We start from the raw sequence: 20,907 nt of genomic DNA, 5'->3' as shown, positions 1-20,907 counted from the left end.
AAAACAGTAAGTCTGGCCCAATGCCAAACTCCATAAACGAGCCATTTTTGCCACAAAGTTCAAAAAAAACCCCAAACCAAAACAAAAAAAGCATTCTGAACAGCTTAGCATGGCACTCCCCTAACAACACTACTTAGGAAGCACTGGGGTGTAGGGCAAGTATTATTACTATGCCAGCCCCAGCACCCACAGCGCCAGGCTAGGGTCAGATAAATTCTGTCATTTGAATCTAAACAAAAACAAAAGCCAAGTGTTTTAGAGGGAAGGAGAGTTTCTAAATCACAGTAATCACGCTTCATCAAAGCAGAGACATTTTTCAACTTACCACTAAAGCAGAGGAGCACATGCCGAAAGACAAGACCCATCGTAAATTCAGGCGATCACCAACTATGCCACTGACAAAGAGACCCTAAGAACACAGATAAGTATGGTAAGCAAAGCCACATAGTTTACATTTGTTTTCAGCATGATCTGTAAGAAGAGTTGAAGGAATGCTGGGAGCTCAAATCTGACCCCAAGTACAGGTGTGTAGAAGTTTGGTGGCGGTATTTATTTTTACAAGATCTCATACAAACAGAAGTGTTTCCATGAACTTATGCTCCTGAAATTTCAATGACAATGACTTTGTTTTGACAGAGGCTCTCCTGCAACATTTGCAATGCAAACATGACAACATTGTACTAGATTGAGAAAGTGACACTGATTGGACTATGAACAGAATGAAAATTGCAAGTCTGTTTTTGGTTTCCAACTGTAGATAAACACAAAGCAAACAGAACAGTGAAAGCTTAGATTTCTAGAAATTCAGCTTTAATAATCTAAGGTGTTATGAACAACACAGGTAAAGAAATTTGCCTAATTTTAGAAATATGACTTAAAAGGTTCAGAAAAAGCTATCCACTTTAGAGTGATATAATAAGTGTCCCAAAACAGCAAGGGTAAATGTATCAGGAAATATTTTACTTTAAATATAGGCTCCCCATCTTCCACATTCCTTTCAAGCCTCCTGAAGTACAAATTGCCATGCACCTGAGAGACATTCCAGCTTGTACCACATGTACATGTAATGTCACATCATTACTACAGCAATGTCACATCATTACTACAGCAGACTTCAGTAAGGAGCCAGAGTATTGGGGGAAGTGCCCAGGAAGTGTGTTTTGCAGAGTGTTTGTTACCCTGCATGATACAAAACCACTTGAAAAAGCCTCCTTAAATCTGTGCAACACACCAGTGCAAAAGGCATTTATTTGATCCTACAACCCTCCTCCCCAAACTCCTCTATTGTCTGGCTCCTTGCTATGTCAGACTTCCGTGGTGGATGTGACATGCCACTAGCGTGTGGTGCTGGAGACTGTGCTGGATTCTAGGAGACCTGAAAGCGGTTGGGAGGACAGAGAAGGTAAATTTAAAGCAGATTATATGCTGACTGCCTTTCACCATTGCTATTTGGAGCATTCAGCATATAATTCTGAAGTAGATGGATTTCTCTTAAACCTATTTGCAGACCCCTTAAAAGATGTAACATATCAGTGTGAGGTGAGGGCAAAAATAATGCAGCCAAAGGGAATCTGTTCACTTCCCAAACCCTTAGTGTTAGTCAGGAGCAGAGAGCAGATCCTGTCCCTCCACTCTCAAACGTGATGGGTCACCCTCACCATCCTTCCCACCCAAACTTTGGCAGCTGTGATTAAGTTTTACTCACCACAGCATAGGAAAAGAGAAAGATAGTGTCCAACGTCCCCAGGAAAAGAGTGGCATCTTCTGCATTGGGAAATAAATGGCTACTGTTCCAGAGCTACAAAGAGAAGCAATTGAATCATGAGTCTTCGAAAGAGACAGATCTCATCCTATAATACACAAGAAATACCTTGCTCCAGTAATATCCCATCTCTGAAATACTTTAGCTAATTGATTGAGTCAGGATGAACTTCCACTTCAAATTCTATGAAAAGCATCTTTTTCTTGCTGGAGACCTCAACTAACTTCTAGCACACCACCAGTGAGAAACACTGCAATTAATATTTATGGTAACAATGTTGCTAATCTACATGCTGCTTTATATATAATGCCTCTGCTCTCAGGATCTTACAATCTACATTAATCGGGTAACACAACAGGAAATGACCAGGAAGAGGGAGAGAACAGAGGAATCAGGGGGAAAAGATACACTGTTCTTGGGAAAGTGATATTTACAGAGCATTCAGATTACCTGTTTTGTTCCAATTTTGTTTTTAAACTGGAGTTCAATTTTAGTTTCAAAGTGATCTGACACAGGGAGAGAATCAGTAGTCCCAGAGCTGAGATTAGTGACGGAACACAAGCTGAAAGTACCAAGCTTTGAAGATGGATTTGAAGGAAGAGAAGAAGGAATTAATTAAGGGGGAAGGGGAGAAAGAGAAAAAAAAAATCAACCTTAAAGGGGACATTTCCTATGCTCAACTTTCATCAACTCCATTTCAGTTTTTGCCATAGATCAAGTTCTTCAAGGCAGGGACCACCTTTTAATTATGCATTTGCAAAATGGTGCTCTGATCCATGATTGGGGCCCTTAAGCACTATTGTAATAATAAATGACAGCTATGCTTCCACACATCTCATTGCCTTCAGTCAGGACAGGCCTGGCTGTATTTGGAGTGCCTTCTACCCAAGTACTGGTCACACCTAGCCTTATTCAGCTTACGTGATCTGACCAGGCAGCAGCTGACAGATGTGTCTTCTATTTATTTATGTTTTCCAAAATAATGCAGTGTGTAAAAAATATGTAATAATGAAAGGTAAAGCCACTGAAGAAAACTACTGCTGCCACTAGAGGTCAGTAGTGGCATCAGACTGCCATCTGTCAGTCTATTAATAAACTATATTGCTAGCTCAGAATGCTGAGCAAATCAGGAACGAGTGGTTAAATACTGATTAATGGGTAGAATATATATCCACAATACTTCATTTTACAGCACCCACAGGTGTTTTAGACCCTTTACGATAACGTAATAAAAACCTAAGGTCCCCGTACCAGACAGATTGCAATCCAAAAGTTTACACTTTACATTTTACACTTATTACACAAAGGCGTCCAAGATGGGAGGGATTACAAGTGCTTTGGAGGACAAGATTAGAATTCAAAATGATCCTGACAAACTGGAGCAATGGTCTGAAACAAACAGGATGAAATTCAATAAGGACAAATGCAAAATACTACACTTAGGAAGGAACAATCAATTGCATAAATACAAAATGGGAAATGACTACCTAGGAAGGAGTATTGCAGAAAAGGATCTGAGGGTTATAGGGGATCACAAACTAAATAAGAGTCAAAATTATAATACTGTTGCAAAAATATATATCTGTCTGAGATGTTGCGACTGAATGAATTCCTATAATCACACCACTGTAATAATCTTTGTACACAATATTCCTCATATCATTTGAAAAGTAGTAACTCATGGGTCAATAATATCATGGTGAAATGTATATCTATAAAACGCGTATATTAAGAGTTATGGATGTAAACTGAAATTATGACTGAAATGCATTTACCAGACAAGTCTGGAAAAATCCTGATTCTCAAAGACAAAGGAGAAGCTGACAGCTCTAGCGGGTGTCATCAAATCTCACTGGCAATCACTGGTCAAGTGGCCGTTCTTTGGCAATGAAGGGGGGCAGGAAAAGATTGATCTGCATTTTAACAAACAACATGGAACTTTTTTCACTACAAGATTCCATGTCTCCCTCTTCACAGGGAGAAGGAACTTTATCTAGCGTAACTCTCATGAAAATGCACTTCAAAGGGTGACTGGGCTATAAAAAGAAAAGGAATACTTGTGGCACCTTAGAGACTAACCAATTTATTTGAGCATAAGCTTTTGTGAGCTACAGCTCCCTTCATCATTCACAAAAGCTTATGCTCAAATAAATTGGTTAGTCTCTAAGGTGCCACAAGTACTCCTTTTCTTTTTGCGACTACAGACTAACACTGAGGCTACTCTGGGCTATAAAAGTGAGGGACAAAAAGACCTCACGGATTCTATCTTTCTTTCTCCCTCCCCCTCTCTTGCACTCTTTCACCTAAGATGACAAAGGAAACAGCCCTTTGGAGTGTGGGGGCAAATCCTGCCTTGAGAATTTGGTCAGTTATGTTGCTTGGAACACGTGGTAAAGATATTACCTGGAGCCAAGTCTAGTTTGTTAAGTCTTAGCTACTAGGAAGCGTTTTATATTTATTTCTCTTGTAACCATTTCTGACTTTAATACCCTATAGCTGTACTCACTTAAAATCTCTGTCTTCGTAGTTAAACAAACGTGTTTTATTTATTTTTTAAAATCAAAACTAATCCAGTGCTGTGTTTAAACTGAACTGTTTGGGGAACTCCAGTTAAAGTAGCAAACTGTTGTATAAAGCCCCCTTACAGGTGCAACAAACCTCTAATTTCTGAACTGCCCAGGAGAAGGCTGGACAGTGCAGAACGCAAGTTTTTGGGAAAATTCAGGACTGGGGGAATGTTGGGGTCCACCCTGCACATGTTAACCAAGGCTGGTAGAAGCCTGAGTGTGGCTGGTGTGTTGCTGACAGGCTACTGGAGTCAGAGTTGCTGGACCAGGGCTGTAGCTATACACACACAGAGTGTGATCTGAATGCTGTTTAGCTGTTTGTGAGTGGCCCAGGTTGGGAGCTACAACAGCAAAGCACTGTGAGGCACCCAAGATTGCAGGGCAGGAAGTGACAGGTCTGGATTGCACCTGGGAGTGTTATAAGCAAGACATGAGAAGGAATTCTTCCACTCAACTCAGCACTGATAAGGCCTCAGCTGGAATACTGTGTCCAGTTCTGAGCACTGCACTCTGGGAAAGATGTGAACAAACTGGAGAAAGTGCAGAGGAGAGCAACAAAAATCATTAAAGGTCTAGAAAACATGACCAACGAGGAAAGATTGAAAAAATTGTTTGTTTAGTCTGGAGAAGAAAAGACCGAGGAGGGACATTATAAAGAGGAGGGTGATAAATTGTTTTCCTTAATTTCTGAGAACAGGACAAGTAGTAATGGAATTAAATTGCAGGAAGGCAGATTTAGGTTAGACAGTGGGAAAAACGTCCTGTCAGGGTATTTAATCACTGGAACAAAGTACCTAGGGAGGTTGTGGAATCTCCATCATTGGAGGTTTTTAAATACAGGTTAGACAATCATCTGTCAGGGATGGTCTAGATCAGTGATTTTCAACCTGTGGTCCACAGAGCCCTGAAGGTCCGCAGACTATGTCTAAGATTTCCAAAGGGGCCACACCTGCATTTATAATTTTTTAGGGGTCCGCAAATGAAATAAGGTTGAAAACCACAGGTCTAGATAATACTTAGTCCAGCCTCAGTGCAGCGGACTGGACTAGATGACCTATTGAGGTCCCTTCCAGTCCTATATTTCTATGATTTTTATGGTTTATCCTTTAGCCAAGAATCCAACAAAGGAACGGACATTCCTATAGTAAGAACATTCAAGGTTGCAGTAGCAAGGATTTAAAGAAACAACAACACCCAAGAGGTTTGGAAGGGTAATATCCAACCTCTAACTAATGGGGTTAGGAAGTAGTTTTCCTTATGTGCAGGCTATTTATAAGGTTTCTTGCATGTTCCTCTAAAGCAGTGGTCTCCAAACTTTTTGGAGCGCGCACACCCAGGGCCAGCTCAAGGGAATCAAAAAAAAAAAAGAGCTGCAGGGAAAGACTTTCGGCAGTGCTCCTCCTGCTGCGTACCCCCCAGGGATGGTCTTGTGCACAAAGTGGGGTGCGCGCACCCCAGGTGGGAGACCACTGCTCTAAAGAAGTTGGTGCTGGCCATTGTTGGAGACAGGAACCTGGATCAGATGGACCACGGGTCCGATCCAATAGGGCAGTTCTTGCACTCCTAATACAAGAGATCTATCCCGCCTGTGTTGCACATTAATGGGAGTTTCACTCTGTGCACACTACGAAAGGCTCTGCTGACCACTGGTGGTCCAAGGACTATAGTGTGGGATTTACTGTTTTAAGTCACCTGAGACTCCCACCTATGCAAGTTCTCAAGTAGCCAGGGGTATCTCTGGCAAAAAAGAAATCTCTTTTGCACCAGAGTTTGAGTTGGGCCATTCACATACTAGCATTCATGTGTCTGTATTAAAACTTGCCAGCTAGGTTGATAGTCCTGACTGTTCTCACCTCATATGGGTGGAGCTCAAGGGCCGTGGTATTTAGGTAGGAAGGAGTCCATTGGCTGGAAATGCTGACCTTAACATTGCTGAATGTCTTTCTGGAAGCATGGAGCAGGGAGTAACTGCAAGACAGAGAGTGAACACACATAATTTTGACAGATCTTCACTGGAGCAGAAAGCGAAAGGGACCCAAAATTCCATACACAGTCTGCTTCAGGGCCCAGCCAAGAACCTATTCTTTATTTTTTGGTGGGAGTGGAAGCACCCTAATGTGCAGTTACATACTCTGATTGTTGTTAGTTGGGGAGGAATACCAGGCCTAGGAGTGTGATCAGTGTCTCAATTTGGAGGGACGGATTTTTTTTTTTTTTTTTTTAAGGTGGGGGGAGATGAAATGTTCACCAATGGTTATACACTTCACACACACACACACTTTCCCAGCTAATCACCACCACAAGTTCTTGTCTAAAGACATCAGATATCCTCTCTCCTCCAGAACTCTGCATGAATCGCTGTGTGTAGAATGCAGTGAGGAGAAGACAGCTACCAACAGCAATGGCAGAGCACTTCCCACTGATTAGAGCGCTCATTAAATGTGCTCATTGTTGGGACTGAGGGTTTATTTTCCCCTGCTTTTGGAAGGCTCCACTTGCTTCCACTCTTCTGTTGTGTAATTCTGCATGCAGTGAGATGGACGGGTCAAAGAAGTCCATCATGAGTACTATTTATGTCAGTGGTTTTCAACTTTTTTTTCATTTGTGGACCCCTAATAAATTTTGAATGGAGCTGCGCTCCCATATGAAAATCCTAGAAATAGTCTGAGGACCCCCAGGGGCCACAGACCACAGGGGCATTAAAAGTATCTAACTGCACATTAGGGTGCTTCAACTTCCACCAAAAACAAACAAACAAACAAACAAACAAACAAACAAACAAACAAACAAACAAACAAACAAACAAACAAACAAACAAACAAACAAACAAACAAACAAACAAACAGTTTTTAGCTGGCCCTGAAGACCACTATTCTATGGTAACAACCACCTTTCATGGATCACTTAGATACAGCCTGCGGTCCCTCTGGGGTCCACAGACCATAGGTTGAAAACCACTGATTTATGTCAGTATTCACACAGGGAATATGCATTTAGTTATTTGAATGCACAGGAAACCCCGGCACAACATTACTGACACTGTGCCTCCCTCCACACATCATTACTACTTGGCTTTTTATAGAACCAATGGTCAGATCTTCTCATTATTCTCCTTTCCTTTCCCTCCACACATGCACCCCCAAACGCAACTGGACAAATGTCATGCAGATCCAGGAGCGGCCAACCTACCTGAAGAAGGTAAGCAGGAACACAGCAATGTGGTGATGAGTGCAATGGGACACAAGGGACCTGTTTGCAGGCTGCCTTTGCAAAATCCCAGGCATAGCCATACTTCTGGCCTCGCCCTCCTTCTGGCCCTTGGCCTCAAAAGCTGGAAGTTAGTTTAGGTCATTTCTCTTCTCACTTAAAAGGAAAGAGGGAAAAAAAACATTTTAAGAAAAGCTCACGTATAAAACAATGTTCAGCAAGTAGCTGGAACGCAGCAAGTGGTACAATGCTATTACACTCATTCCCAGTGAAGTTCAAGTCTCTAACCTCACCTTTAATGTTCTGCACATCTCTGGGCCCATCTCATCAGCTTCTCCTTCCCCGGCACCAGTAATGCCTGGAACAGTCTTTCTCATGCCCCAAGCACCTTCACAGTCCTACTTCTTTCACATGCACTTCCTAGGTCCTGTCTGTCTCGGTTCTTAAAGGGTGCCCATCAGCAGACAAACTCCCCAAGCGTCTCTCTCCCCACTCCCTGACCTGTCATCCATCCCCTACTCATATTTGTCCAACTTAGATTGCAAGACGCTCAGTGAATGAACTATTTTGCACCATACAGACTGATCACAAGAATCTTACTTGCTGCTGGCATATGACTTACACGCACCAGTGATCTTAAAGCAATAGTTCACGTTCACATATCTGTCTCTTGCCAGCATCTGCTGGAGCCAAGTGTGAGATTTTGAATTTAAATGGCTCTTCCTTTGCCAATAAGATGTCAATGAGAGGCCATATACAAAAAAAAGTGGACTTACACAGTTGGAAAAAGGGAAACACAGTTGGAAAAGGGGAAGCTTAGCTTAGAAATTATGGGGTGGTGAGGTCCAGTAGATGGGCCTCCTGCCTACCAGTCCTGTGCCCTATATTCTAGTCCCATCTTGGCCACAGTTGTGATGTACAACATCAGGCAAGCCACTTAGCTTCTCTGCACCTCACCATCCCCATCTGCAGACTGATGTTCATGCCTGCCCATGCCTCCCCCTTCTACAGTTGCAAGGTATGGTTAGTGAAAGGGTTCTGACACTAAGGTCAAGTCAAAGAATGTAACAGTTTACTTAGAGACTTACAGCTAGATCAGAGAAACCAAAGCAAGGAAGGAGTGTGCAGTGCTTGCTAAAAACTAGGGGAATGGACTAGACCAGTGTTTTTCAAACCGTAGGTCGCGACCCAGTGCTAGGTTGCGGCATGTACGGCAATGGGTCGCCTTGCTCTGGTCAGCACTGCTGACTAGGACGTTAAAAGTCCCGTCAACGGTGCTGCTCAGCTAAGGTAGGTTAGTGCCAACCTGCTCTGACACTGCGCTGCGCCCCGGAAGCGGCCAGCAGCGGGTCTGGCCTCTAGGCAGGGGGGCCACGGGGCTCTGCACGCTGCCCCCCACCCTGAGCACTGGCTCTGCACTCTCACTGGCCAGGAACCAGCCAATGGGAACTGGGGGTGTGATGCCTGTGGGCGAGAGTCGTGTGAAGTCGCTTGCGTGCCTCCGCCTAGGACCCGGACCTGCTGCTGGCTGCTTCCGGGGTGCAGCGCAGTCCGTGGTGCCAGGACAGGCGGGAAGCCTGCCTCTGAACCCTGGCTGCGCTGCTGACCGGGAGCCATCGGAGGTAAGTCCATGCCCCAATCCCCTGCCACAGCCCTGAGCCCCCCCAAACCTGGAACTCCTTCCTGCACCTCAAACCCCTCATCTGTGGCCCCAGCCCAGAGCCCTGACCCCCCGCAACCCCGAGTCCCCCCCCAAACGCAGAGCCCCTCCTGCACCCCAAACCCCTCATCCCTAGGCCCACCCCAGAGCCTGCACGCCCAGCCTAGAGCCCTGACCCCCTCCCACACCCCAACCCCCTGCCCCAGCCGAGCCCCCTTCCACACCCTGAACTCCTCATTCCCGGCCCCACCCCACAGCCCTCACCCAAACCCTCTGCCCCAGCCCTGAGCCTTTCCCACACCCCAAACCCCTCATGCCCAGCTCCGTTGGGTCGCAGGCATCAACAATTTTCTTCAACTGGGTTCCCAGAAAAAAAGTTTGAAAATCACTGGACTAGACTCAAGAGGCTCCTTCCAACTTTGTCACTGGCCAAGCCTTAAACTCAACTCAATGGCAGTTCTGTGTTTGCCTGTCTGTAGATAACACAGTAACTTGTGAATTCCACATCCGATCTATTTCAAAATGTATGGGAATAGTTTAGGCATCAATAGATAGAACCGAAGGGGGGGACAAATGGAGCCCCTGCCATTTGATTAGCACAGCCACAGCTTCAAACACCTCTGCCATTGTCTTTAGATCAAAAAACTGGTTAATGACACCTCCTAGTGCCTTCCTGCATAACACCCCACACATTCTCCCGAAAGAGTTTAACATGTTGATACCCTGATTTATCTCACCAAGAAGAACAAGGAGGGGGAGCATGTACACAGCCCCTGTTATACAGGCGGAGATGTGAACAGGGAATGGGGGCAGCCAGAGCTGTCATGGGGGAGACTGGGGAACCTGATGTGGGAGGCAAGGCAAATGGGGGGGGGGGAGGGAGGAAGATGGTTCACATAGAGTCCCCACCTTGGGGGGAGAATAAGGGACCCTGTTATGCAGAGAGGAGGAATGGGGGATACACAGAGCACATGCCATGGGAGAATAGAGGCTACACAGAAGCCCTGATATTGGGAAGAAGGTGGGAATGGAGTGGGAGAGGGAATGGGGCAGAGAGCACCCTTGGCAAGGAGGGAGATTATGTGACCCTGGAATGGGAGAAAAGAGAGGGATGGAGGGCACACACAGAGCCCCTGCCATGGACCTTTGTGATGTGGGATCTGAACCCTTAAGGATAGTAGGGCCTAAGGGTCATCCCACCCATTCTGTAGTGTGGCCCTTTAAGGTTTAGAATGGAAAGGTCTAGGAAAATGACAGAGGCAGGTATGGGAAGAGAGGAAGTGGTCCTGAGGGAAGTCTGTGTTTGCGGAAAACCTGTGCTGTTATTACTTTAAGAGGGCAAGACAGCTCCCCTCTCTCCCAAGCAACCAGAGCCAGCTCTGGGAAAGAGGGCTGTATGCATACATCCTGACTCAGCTCTCAGCACAGACACCAGCGGGAGGAGGCAGCCTACTCGCTGAACCCTGGTGGGCTGCTTAGAGACAGGGATTGGCTGAAGGAGCCGCTGGAAAGTCACAGCCAGCCTGAGGTAAGAAACAAAGGGCATGCCCCGACTGAAAACCCCAACCCCTAGGAGGAAGGTTGGGAAGACCCCTGACAAGGGGTGCTTTTGGGAAAAGCTGTATAAACCGAACCCAGGAGAAGGGGTATATTGTGTAAAGCTTCTGGAGGCGAGTGGCTATTTCTGAAAACCCCCATTCGAGGAAACTGAGGAAAATGTGCCTGCAGGGCCTTGCTCGGCCAGCAGGAGGCACTACAGAGGAGACTTCCCCTATGGCAAGTGAGCGTGTGGGAATCATGCAATGGGGAACAATGGGATACACAACTCCTTATGGGGAATTGGTGCGCACAGAGAGCTGCTGCCAGTGGGGAGGTTGTGAGGTGCCCAGGGAATAGAGGGGATGGGAAGGTGGTGCACAGGGAGTTTGTGGTTGGGAATGGAAGAATGCAAGGAGCCCATGGTGCGAGCAAAGTGCTTGGTCTAGAGAAGCTATGAAGGGTGAGACTGACTCCCTACTGTAAGATCGCCTTTATTCACAGCTGCAAAGTCAACCAAGAAAAATCCCCCTGAAGTTACTGTTAACTAACATCTACTAGCTCTAACACAGTGTCGCCAAGCATTTTATGCACCAGATCACTTTTTGAATTTAATTGCAACCTAGGATCTACCCTACCTGTTCCCCAAGGCCCCTCCCCCCCATTTCCCCACCCCCAGTCGCTCGCTCTCCCCAACCCTCACACACTTTCACCAAGCTGGGGGTTGGGGTTCGAGAGAGGGTGTGGGCTCTGGGCTGGCGCTGAGGGGTTTGGAAGGGGACTCCAGGCTGAGCCTGGGGCAGGGGATTGGGGTGCAGGAGAGAGTGGGGGTGCAAGCTCTGGGAGGGAGTTTGGGGGCAGGAGGGGGCTCCGAGCTGGGGCAGAGTGTTGGGGTGCAGGAAGGGGTACAGGGTACTGGCTCCGGGAGAGGGGGTCAGGGCTGGAGCAGGGGATTGGGATGTAGGAGGGGGTTCGGGGTGCAGGAAGGGGTATGGAGTGCTGGCTCCGGGAGAGGGCTCAGGGCTGGGCTCCTGCCAGGCAGTACATACCTCGATCAGCTCCTGGCGGTGCAGTGGGGCTAAGGCAGGCTCCCTGCCTGCCCCACGCCACTTCTGAAAGGGGCTAACTCCCCCCTGCAGCCCGTGGGGGAGGGGCACGTGGCTCTGCGTGCTGCCCCTCTCTGCAGGCACTGCGCCTGCGGCTCCCATTGGTCGCAGTTCCCATTGGTTGCAATGGGAGTTGTGGGGGTGGTGCTTGTAGGCAGGAGCAGCAAGCAGAGACCTCTGTCCCTCCCCACAGGTGCATGCTAGCCGCTTCCAGGAGCGGCATGGGGCCAGGGTGGACAGGGAGCCTGCCCTAGTTGCAGCCCTGCTGCGCCGCCAGACTTTTAGCGGCCAGAGATCGCAATCAACCGGAAGAGTCTCCGGGATCAACCAGTCAATGGCTATCAACTGGTTGGTGAATACTGCTCTAATACATCCCCTCTGCCCCACCCGGGCTGAATTGTTCTCTAGAAAGCATATCTTTGACACTGCTATAAAGTTGGCTCTGGGAATATTAACAGTAGCTATTAGTATTACCAGCCAATTTTCAGCTAGTTAACACTCCCTTTCCCTCCCACAGTTTCTTTTATGCAAATAAAAAAAGTGTCAATACACTGTGCTATACAAACATTTAAAACACTGCATGGGTGGGGAGACTTGTGATTTAGCCGTGTCAACATTGGCTAGCCAAATCAAACTAGAAAACCATTCAGTGGGAGCAGTGTTGCAAAACAGCACTGAAACCCACCACACATTCTGAATTCCAGCTATGGAAACATTCCTCCTTTGGGCTGTGAGCCAGTTTACCAAAGAGAACTTAGTGGGACAGGAGAAACACAGAATTCCTCTGTCTTTCTTCACATGTGCAGATGCCTTTGTGATGCTTTGTATGTTTGACAGGACGAAAGTAAAGTGGACGCATCTCAAATTTTCAGCCACACAATCCAATTTGGAGCGCTTAATGCTCACCACCCAGTCTGTCTCCCTCCCTCTTTTCTGGGTTACTGGCTGATGCATTACTTCTTACTTGAACCCTAGGGCAGAAAAGCAAAATGTTTATGGAAATCCCCATCCCATGGTTACTCCACGGGTTCTTTTTTTCCTCTTCTGTCCAATATTTTTTTAAAAAAAGATTCCATTAAATGAACCTCCGCAGTGAAAATCTTACTGCTAAGGTCTCCTAAGGCAGACATGCCTGGCACTAAATATGCTATAGCCACTAAAAGTGCTGATGGATGTTAAATGGCAAAGTGTTCTGGGGTTGGTTTGTTTCTTTAAATAGGCAAAGCACCTACCCTGGGAATAGTGGAAGAAGAGAAATACACAGCAACAACCATCTTTTGACTGCAAATCTACCTGCAGGTTATAACTAGGGCTGGTTGGGGAGATGGAAGGATACAGTGTGTACATGTGCCTCAGAATAGCCATTAGCCTGACAGTGAGAGCACTCACCTCAGACATGAAATTCTGGTTCAAACCAGACTATTGGGCGAGTCTTGGGGCTTGGCTACACTTGCGAATTAGAGCACGTTAAAGGAGCCCTGGGCACCCTAGCTCACTATCCGTCCACACTGGCAAGGCACGTAGAGCGCTCTGACTCCATGGCTAGAGCGCTCCTGGTACTCCACTTCGGCGAGAAGATTAACACTTGTTGTGTCTTGGCTGAAATGCCCGGGCGTCAGTGTGAACGAGGTGTTGCATTACTGCGCTCTGATCAGCCTCCGGAAGCGTCCCATAATCCCCTTAAGTCAAGTGGCCACTCTTCTCATTGTTTTGGAATCGCTGCAGGAATGCGGATATGCCCTTTGAAAGCTCCATTTCTGCTTATCTGCTCCGAGACAAAGCAACCATAATTGTGGAATGCTGTGTGTGAGAGAGGGAGGTGGGGAGGGGAGGGGGGGCAGGTCTGCTGCTGTCTGAACTTACAAGACAGCATGTGGACATGCTCTTAGCCCCCGCCCCAAAACCCACTCTCTCTCCCCCCACATACACACAACACACTCCCTGTCACACTCCACACCCCGCCCCTCTTTGAAAAGCACATTGCAGTCACTTGCATGCTGGGATAGCTGCCCATAATGCACCTCTCCCAATGCGGCTGCAAGTGCCGCAAATGTGGGATCTCATTTCCCTTGTCCCAGCACACAGGGCTGTACACAGACGACTGCTTGGAGACTGGGGTAGCTCCCTCCATAGGCAAGTCAATACCCCTGACAGACACAGGCACAGTTCCTTCACTGTCACAATTCTCCATACAGGTTAACAGGTAAGGTATAGGGACACTCATCTTCCACTATCCTTGCCTTCCCAAACTGCTGACTAGACAAAGCCATCAGCCCATAAGGCTGCCTAGGCTCATCCAAACTTTCCTTACCAGGCACATTGCCACTCCCCACAGATAAACTGCTGCTCTTCTCACTACCCTGAGCTACTTCCAGCAAATCAAAGGTACCCTTTTCCGGTTCACTTTTACAAGCTGTACTAGCCAACAATCCATCACCCATCAAAAATCTACCCTTTCCTTCCTCAGTTAGGGCTTCAACCTGACCATCCACTTTAATCTGCTCCTGAGAAACATTGTCCTGACCAATGAGTTCTTTCTGTGCTTGATCTAATTCCAGATTCACTTCTGAGATATTAGACAGACATTCAGAAACTTCATTCACAGACAAACAGCTACTTTCCAAAGACAAATTTTTGGAAAAGCCCTCCATATACACAACTTTAGGATTAATCCTCTCCTGTGCCTGGTTTGTGTTAACTTGACTGAACATAGCTTTAATATCATTTCCAATCATAAGATCCTTAGGGATTGTGTTCTTCATTCCTACAACCATGGTGCCCTCAAATCCCTTCCATTTAAGGTGGATTTTAGCCAAAGGCACCCTAACAGAATACTCATATAGGGCTACAACAGTTACACTTTCATCTAGCCAATAATCTTCCTCCCTGACAAGACTTGCTTTAACCAAAGTAATATCTGCTGCGGCGTCTCTCCATGCCATACACCTTACTCCATTCACTTCTGCACTGCTAATAAAATCTGCATTATTTTTCCCATATTTAGCTTTAATGAGTTTTAAGGTCAAATTCTTCAGACACCACAGAAACATCATTTGCACACAGGGCACCAGCGCTGGGCTCTGTGTGGCTTGCCTGTGAGTTTATAACAACAGGATTAGCATTTGCCACGGCATTTGGGGTTGCTGGTTTTGGGCTGCCCTTCAGGGTTGAGCAATCTGGTCTCATGTGGCCAAGCACACCACAGTGATAGCATTCAGCCTGTTTATTCTCGTGGTGAGAGTTCCTACCCTCTGGGCCCCCAGGAGCTCTTTTATAATAGTCAGGGCCAGGTTTACTTTTAAATCCTTCCCTCCTCTTGAACTGGGGAACCTGGTGATTAATTTTCCCCTGGGGTTTATACCCTTCCTGAGCCCTGTTTTGGGTATGGGCATCTGCTATCTCTGCAGCCCGTAGGACTGACTCAGGGTCCCTATCACACAGTCTGCTCTCACATGGTCAGGCACAATGTCTAAGAACTGTTCCAAAGTTATTAAATCCAGCAGTTTTTCAAAACTCCCCTGCACCTTTGCTCCCACAACCCACTTTTTAACAAAACCCATCAGCTTATGAGAACATTCTACAAAAGTAGAAAGAAAAAGGAGTACTTGCGGCACCTTAGAGACTAACAAATTTATTTGAGCATAAGCTTTCGTGAGCTACAGCTCACTTCATCGGATGTATTCAGTGGAAAATACAGTGGGGAGATTGCAGTGTTCTCCAACTGGTTTTTGAATGTTATAATTCTTGACGTCTGATTTGTGTTCATTTATTCTTTTACATAGAGACTGTCCAGTTTGACCAACGTACATGGCAGAGGGGCATTGCTGGCGCATGATGGTATATATCACATGCGGACACCATCGTAGGGCCTAATCACATCAGCCACACTATCAGAGGCTTGTTCACCTGCACATACCAATGTGATTAGGCCCTACGATGGTGTCCACATGTGCCAGCAATGCCCCTCTGCCACGTACAATGGTCAAACTGGACAGTCTCTACGTAAAAGAATAAATGGACACAAATCAGAAGTCAAGAATTATAACATTCAAAAACCAGTCGGAGAACACTTCAATCTCTCTGGTCACTCGATTACAGACCTAAAAGTGGCAATACTTCAACAAAAAAACTTCAAAAACAGACTCAAAAGGAGAGACTGCTGAATTGGAATTAATTTGCAAACTGGATACAATTAACTTAGGCATGAATAGAGACTGGGAGTGGATGGCTCATTACACAAAGTAAAACTATTTCCACATATTTATTCCCCGCCTCCACCCCCCACTGTTCCCCGGACGTTCTTGTCAACTGCTGGAAATGGCCCACCTTATCACTACAAAAGGTTTCCCCCCCCCCACTCTCCTGCTGGTAATAGCTCATCTTAAGTGATCACTCCGGTTACAGTGTGTATGGTAACACCCATTGTTTCATGTTCTCTATGTATATAAATCTCCCCACTGTATTTTCTACTGAATCCATCCGATGAAGTGAGCTATAGCTCATGAAAGCTTACGCTCAAATAAATTTGTTAGTCTCTAAGATGCCACAAGTACTTCTTTTCTTTTTGCGAATACAGACTAACACGGCTGCTACTCTGAAACCTACAAAAGTACAATCATTAGACATTTTAAACTTTCTAAACTTAACTCTGTAAGAATCGGGAGTAACCTTGAACCGCCTCAACACAGAATCTTTAAACCGCTCGTAATCCAAGCCTTCTTGTTCCCCCAGTTCATTAAATACCTCCCTGGCTTTTCCAGTCAGTCTGGTCAGCAGGACAGGCATTCGCTGATCATCGGGGATCTGGTACAGATTGCAGAGCCGTTCAAAGGTAGACAAAAACTCCTCTATATCCTCAAAAAGAGAACTTGTGGCACCTTAGAGACTAACATTTATTTGAGCATAAGCTTTTGTGAGCTATAGCTCACTTCATCAGATGGATTCAGTGGAAAATTTAATTTTACTCTAATTTTTTCTGCAGCTTCTGTAGCCTCAGGTAAGGGCTGTGCTCCTGCCTCCTGATTACTGGCCACGAACAGATTTCTCAGTTCTTGATTTGTAGCTTTCTTTCTAAAGCTTATCCCCTTTTCTGAACACAGATCTTCCAGAGCTTTTTTGCCAAGGCCCTCATATGCTCTTTGCTCACCCACTGTAACTGCTCTTTAACCAATCAAACTCTCAATATCAAAATTCAAATTTGGATAGCGTGGGATTCTGACCCAAAGTTTAATTGACCTGGTTCTGTGGATCCTGCCAACCACACCACTGACTATTGATGCTGGCTCTGGCGGGACCCAACTGAGAGTGCCAATTCAGGACAAATTGCTTCAAGCAGGGCAGTTACAGCCCAAGGCTGGGGTTTTTCCACCTCTAAGGCAAACCAAACCAGACAAACAGAGAAGACTTTGGTCTCACCCCACTGGCTAACCACAAGTCACACAAGCAATTCCCTTAGACATGCCAGTTTCCCAGTATCTCCACCAGTGCCACTCATTATGGGGATGAATGGTTATGAAAACCAATACTCCAGTAAAAGAAAAAGGTTCACTCGATCTCAAAGGACCAAGCCCCAGACCCAGGTCAATATACAAATCAGATCTTACCCACAAATCACGCTTGTTGCCAATCCTTTGGAATCTAAAATCTAAAGGTTTATTCATAAAAGGAAAAGATCTAGATGAGAGATAGAATTGGTTAAATGGAATCAATTACATACAGTAATGGCAAAGTTCTTGGTTCAGGCTTGTAGCAGTGATAGAATAAACTGCAGGTTCAAATCAAGTCTCTGGAGTACATACACAGCTGGGATGGGTCTTTCAGTCCTTGGTTCAAAGCTTCAGTGTAGCAAAGTTCAGCAGCAGCTTTTTATATTCTCTTGCCGTGTGGTCTTTCTTTGTTCCAAAGACAAGTTGTCCCACACATGGCATGGAAAAACGTCCGTCAGAGTTCTGTCCGTAGGCACGTCCCTGCATATCTTGCTAAGATGCAAGGCGTGTCTGCCTTCTCTCAATATGTCATTTGTATATCTGATGGTCCATAATGGGCCATCCAGCAGGCTAGGCAGAGCTGACACCAACTTGTCTGGGGTGTCACCCAGAAGAATAGCATAAGTTTGAAATACAGACACAATATTCATAACTTTAACTACAAAAATGATACACACATATAGATAGCATAATCGTAACCAGCAAGACATAACCTTGTCTGAGATACCTTATTTGACCCCCTTTATACAAGATCTGGTGCCACTACAGGACCCTGGTTGCAACAATGTTCTATCCCAGTTCAAGTCAATAACGTCACATACATCAAATTAGATATCCTGACATCTTTGTCCATCCACCCACCTAGCCACCAAGCAATGAAAAATACCCAGTTCTTTAGAGGAAACCTAAGCACCCTATAATGCAATTTGTCAATGGCACAGAGAGGGAAAAAAATCCTTCCTGATGTGATCAGTTTACAGGGATAGTCAATTATTTTTTTGTGAAGATCCAAATTTCTTGGTCAATGTATAGTCAAGGTCCAGACTTCAGAGAAAATAAAAAACAACATAACAATAAGTAAATAAAAAGAATTCAAAAGCATCTGGTGGTCCAGATTTGACCCTCAGTCCATCTATTTCAGAGGTAGGCAAACTACAGCCCGCGGGACTGTCCTGCACGGCCCTTGAGCTCCTGGCTGGGGAGGCTAGCCCTTGGCCTCTCCCCTGCTGTCCCTCCTCCTGTGCAGCTAGGCCGCCACGCGGGCAGCGCGGCTGGCTCCGTCCAGGTGTTGGGGCTATGAGCTCTTGCTGCTCTGAGCGGCATGGTAAGGGGGTTGGATAAGGGGCAGGGGGTCCCGGGGCACAGTTAGGGGACAGTTGGATGGGGCAAAGGTTTGGGGGTAGGGGTGGGGAAAGACAGTCAGGGGACGGGGAACAGGGTGGACTGGATAGGGCGTGGGAGTCCCGGGGGGCCTGTCAGGGGTGGGGATGTTGATAGGGGTTGGGGCAGTCAGGGATGGGGGGGGGGGGGGGTTGGATAGGAGGTGGGATCCATGGGGGCCTGGCAGGGTGTGGATAGGGATCAGGGGGGCAGTCAGGGGACAGGGAGGGTTGGATAGGGGGTGGGGTCCCAGGGTGGTGGTTTGGGGCGGGGGGTCCTGGGAGGGGGCAGTCAGGGTACAAGAAGCGGAGGGGTGGGGGAATTGGATGGGTTGGGGGTTCTGAGGGGGGCAGGAAGTGGGAAGGGCTGGATACTGGGCGGGGGCCAGGCTGTTTGCGGAGGCACAGCCTTCCCTATACGGCCCTCCATACAATTTCACACCCCGATATGGCCCTTGGGCCAAAAAGTTTGCCCACCCCTGATCTATTGACTACTCTGGCTTACGCTCTGAAACATGAGTATTATTTGATACTGCTTTAGCATACACCAATGCAAATCTTACTGGTGAGAGTTGCCTCACTCTTTTCAATATCTAGCCACAGTTTTGACCCTGTGGCCTCTACAGTATTTATAGAGCACATATCTTTATTGTATCTAAGGTGCCCTTCTCTGGAGCTTTTCAATCCCAGCTACATTTCCTGAAGGTGACCTGCAGGTATATGGCAAGGGAAACATACTTTATGATGTATAAAAGAAGGTCTGAGCTTTTTTTTTAAACCAAGTTTTTTCCTGACTTTTACACATTAGGAATTAATGCCCTGTCTAGGCTAGAAAATACTATGGTGACGAGCAAACTAGTGAAGTGACAGGAACCCAGTAAGTGAAAGCTAAGCCTTTAAGAGGGGACGGTATTAGTTAAGACTGTTTAAAATGGTCTTGTCTGTTTGTTTATACATACTTAACTTCAACCAATTAACATTCTGAATAAGCCTTTGCTAAAGACTCAACACCCTCCTCCCCCACTTCAATTAAGGTGTTAAGAACTCAAACATTCCTGATACCAGCCAGTGATCCTCCAAAGCAGCTAGAGAAGACCCAAGTTAATATTCTTCATATTTCCAAGGTGAAAAACTAGAAGAAAAGCTTTTTTCTAAAAAAAAAAAAGTCTTTTCAGACTCTCTCTCTCTCGCCACATGTTAAAGAACAAAAAAAGGGTACAAGAGCAAATCTCTCTATAGCCATTTGCAGATCAGCTCTTAAGCCAGATTATTTTCAATTTTTAACACATCCAAGTTTTCTAATTGCTTTAACTGTTATTCCAAAAGGGAGAGATTTCTTCACATATCTACAGTGACTCCTAAGTAGAGATGAATAACTGCTACAGTCAGTGAATTCACTCAAATTTTTGAACACTTTCTTTTAACTGTTCACTGTTCTTGACTATTTTAACAATTGAGTTTACTGGAAAAAATCTTCATTGAAACAGCCAATGCTAAGGAATTATTAGTAAAAAGTGATTGTTGAGTTTGATTACCAGTATTTGCATAGCATCATTACTTGCTATTTCATTAACTTTTTCAAAATCAGCTATAACCGTTTAGCATTGGCACTATTCCTGTTAAAGCAGTTTGCTGCAGAACACAGAGGTCATTAGCCTAAATTCCAAAGGATACCGCATTGTCTCTGGTTTCACACCTGCAGCAGAGGGCCTGCATTTCTGCACACAAAGGTTCTGAATGTGTGCATTAGGAGCAGGAGTACTGCTTTTTTCTTCTTTTTTTAACCTCAGAGGACTCATGAAGCATTACAGTTCGCAAAGCACTTCAAAATTCTCAGCTGGAAGACACTACTGAGTATAAGCAAGTTTTGTTTCCGATCAAGGATCCCCAAACCCACTCTTCCAAACCTGAAAACAATGACAACTCCTGAGCCATACAGATCCTAAACCCCACACGTGGAAATAAGGGGGAGCCCAACTGATATGAACAAAAACAGCACGGATCATCTGGCTGAAGAGAAGACAAAGGAGACCATGGCTCTGGAGCAACAGAACAGCTATCATCTCCCAGATGGCACCTGGGAGAAAAGCTGGCAATACCCCCCCCCCCCCCCCGTCGAGGGCGACCAGCAGTCCCGATTTTATCAGGAGACTCCCAATTCTGGGGTCTTTTTCTTATATAGACTCCCATTATCCCCCACCCTG

General features: G+C 46.0%; 1 protein-coding gene across 4 annotated transcripts in view; it reads right to left on the bottom strand.

Moving 5' to 3' along the window:
* Positions 1 to 20,907, bottom strand: part of SLC37A3 (solute carrier family 37 member 3) — a 56,095-nt gene that overhangs the window by 34,829 nt on the left and 359 nt on the right. For 3 of the 4 annotated variants that reach the window (XR_012156078.1, XM_073322650.1, XM_073322638.1), the window contains exons 2-5: positions 7,519 to 7,692; positions 6,183 to 6,297; positions 1,706 to 1,798; positions 326 to 409 (exon numbers count right to left, since the gene is read on the bottom strand). Coding sequence is in view for 3 of the 4 variants with exons in the window: in XM_073322650.1 (XP_073178751.1) it covers positions 326 to 409; positions 1,706 to 1,798; positions 6,183 to 6,297; positions 7,519 to 7,619 (393 nt within the window). In the remaining variant the exon portion in view is untranslated. Of the gene's footprint in view, positions 1 to 325; positions 410 to 1,705; positions 1,799 to 6,182; positions 6,298 to 7,518; positions 7,693 to 20,907 lie in introns of those variants that run through there. The other variant, XM_073322659.1, reaches the window with a different exon arrangement.

This window comes from Lepidochelys kempii, chromosome 1 (genome assembly GCF_965140265.1).
Source record: "Lepidochelys kempii isolate rLepKem1 chromosome 1, rLepKem1.hap2, whole genome shotgun sequence".
In the NCBI taxonomy this organism is placed as follows: domain Eukaryota; kingdom Metazoa; phylum Chordata; order Testudines; family Cheloniidae; genus Lepidochelys; species Lepidochelys kempii.
This window is presented reverse-complemented; position numbering and strand designations above follow the sequence as displayed.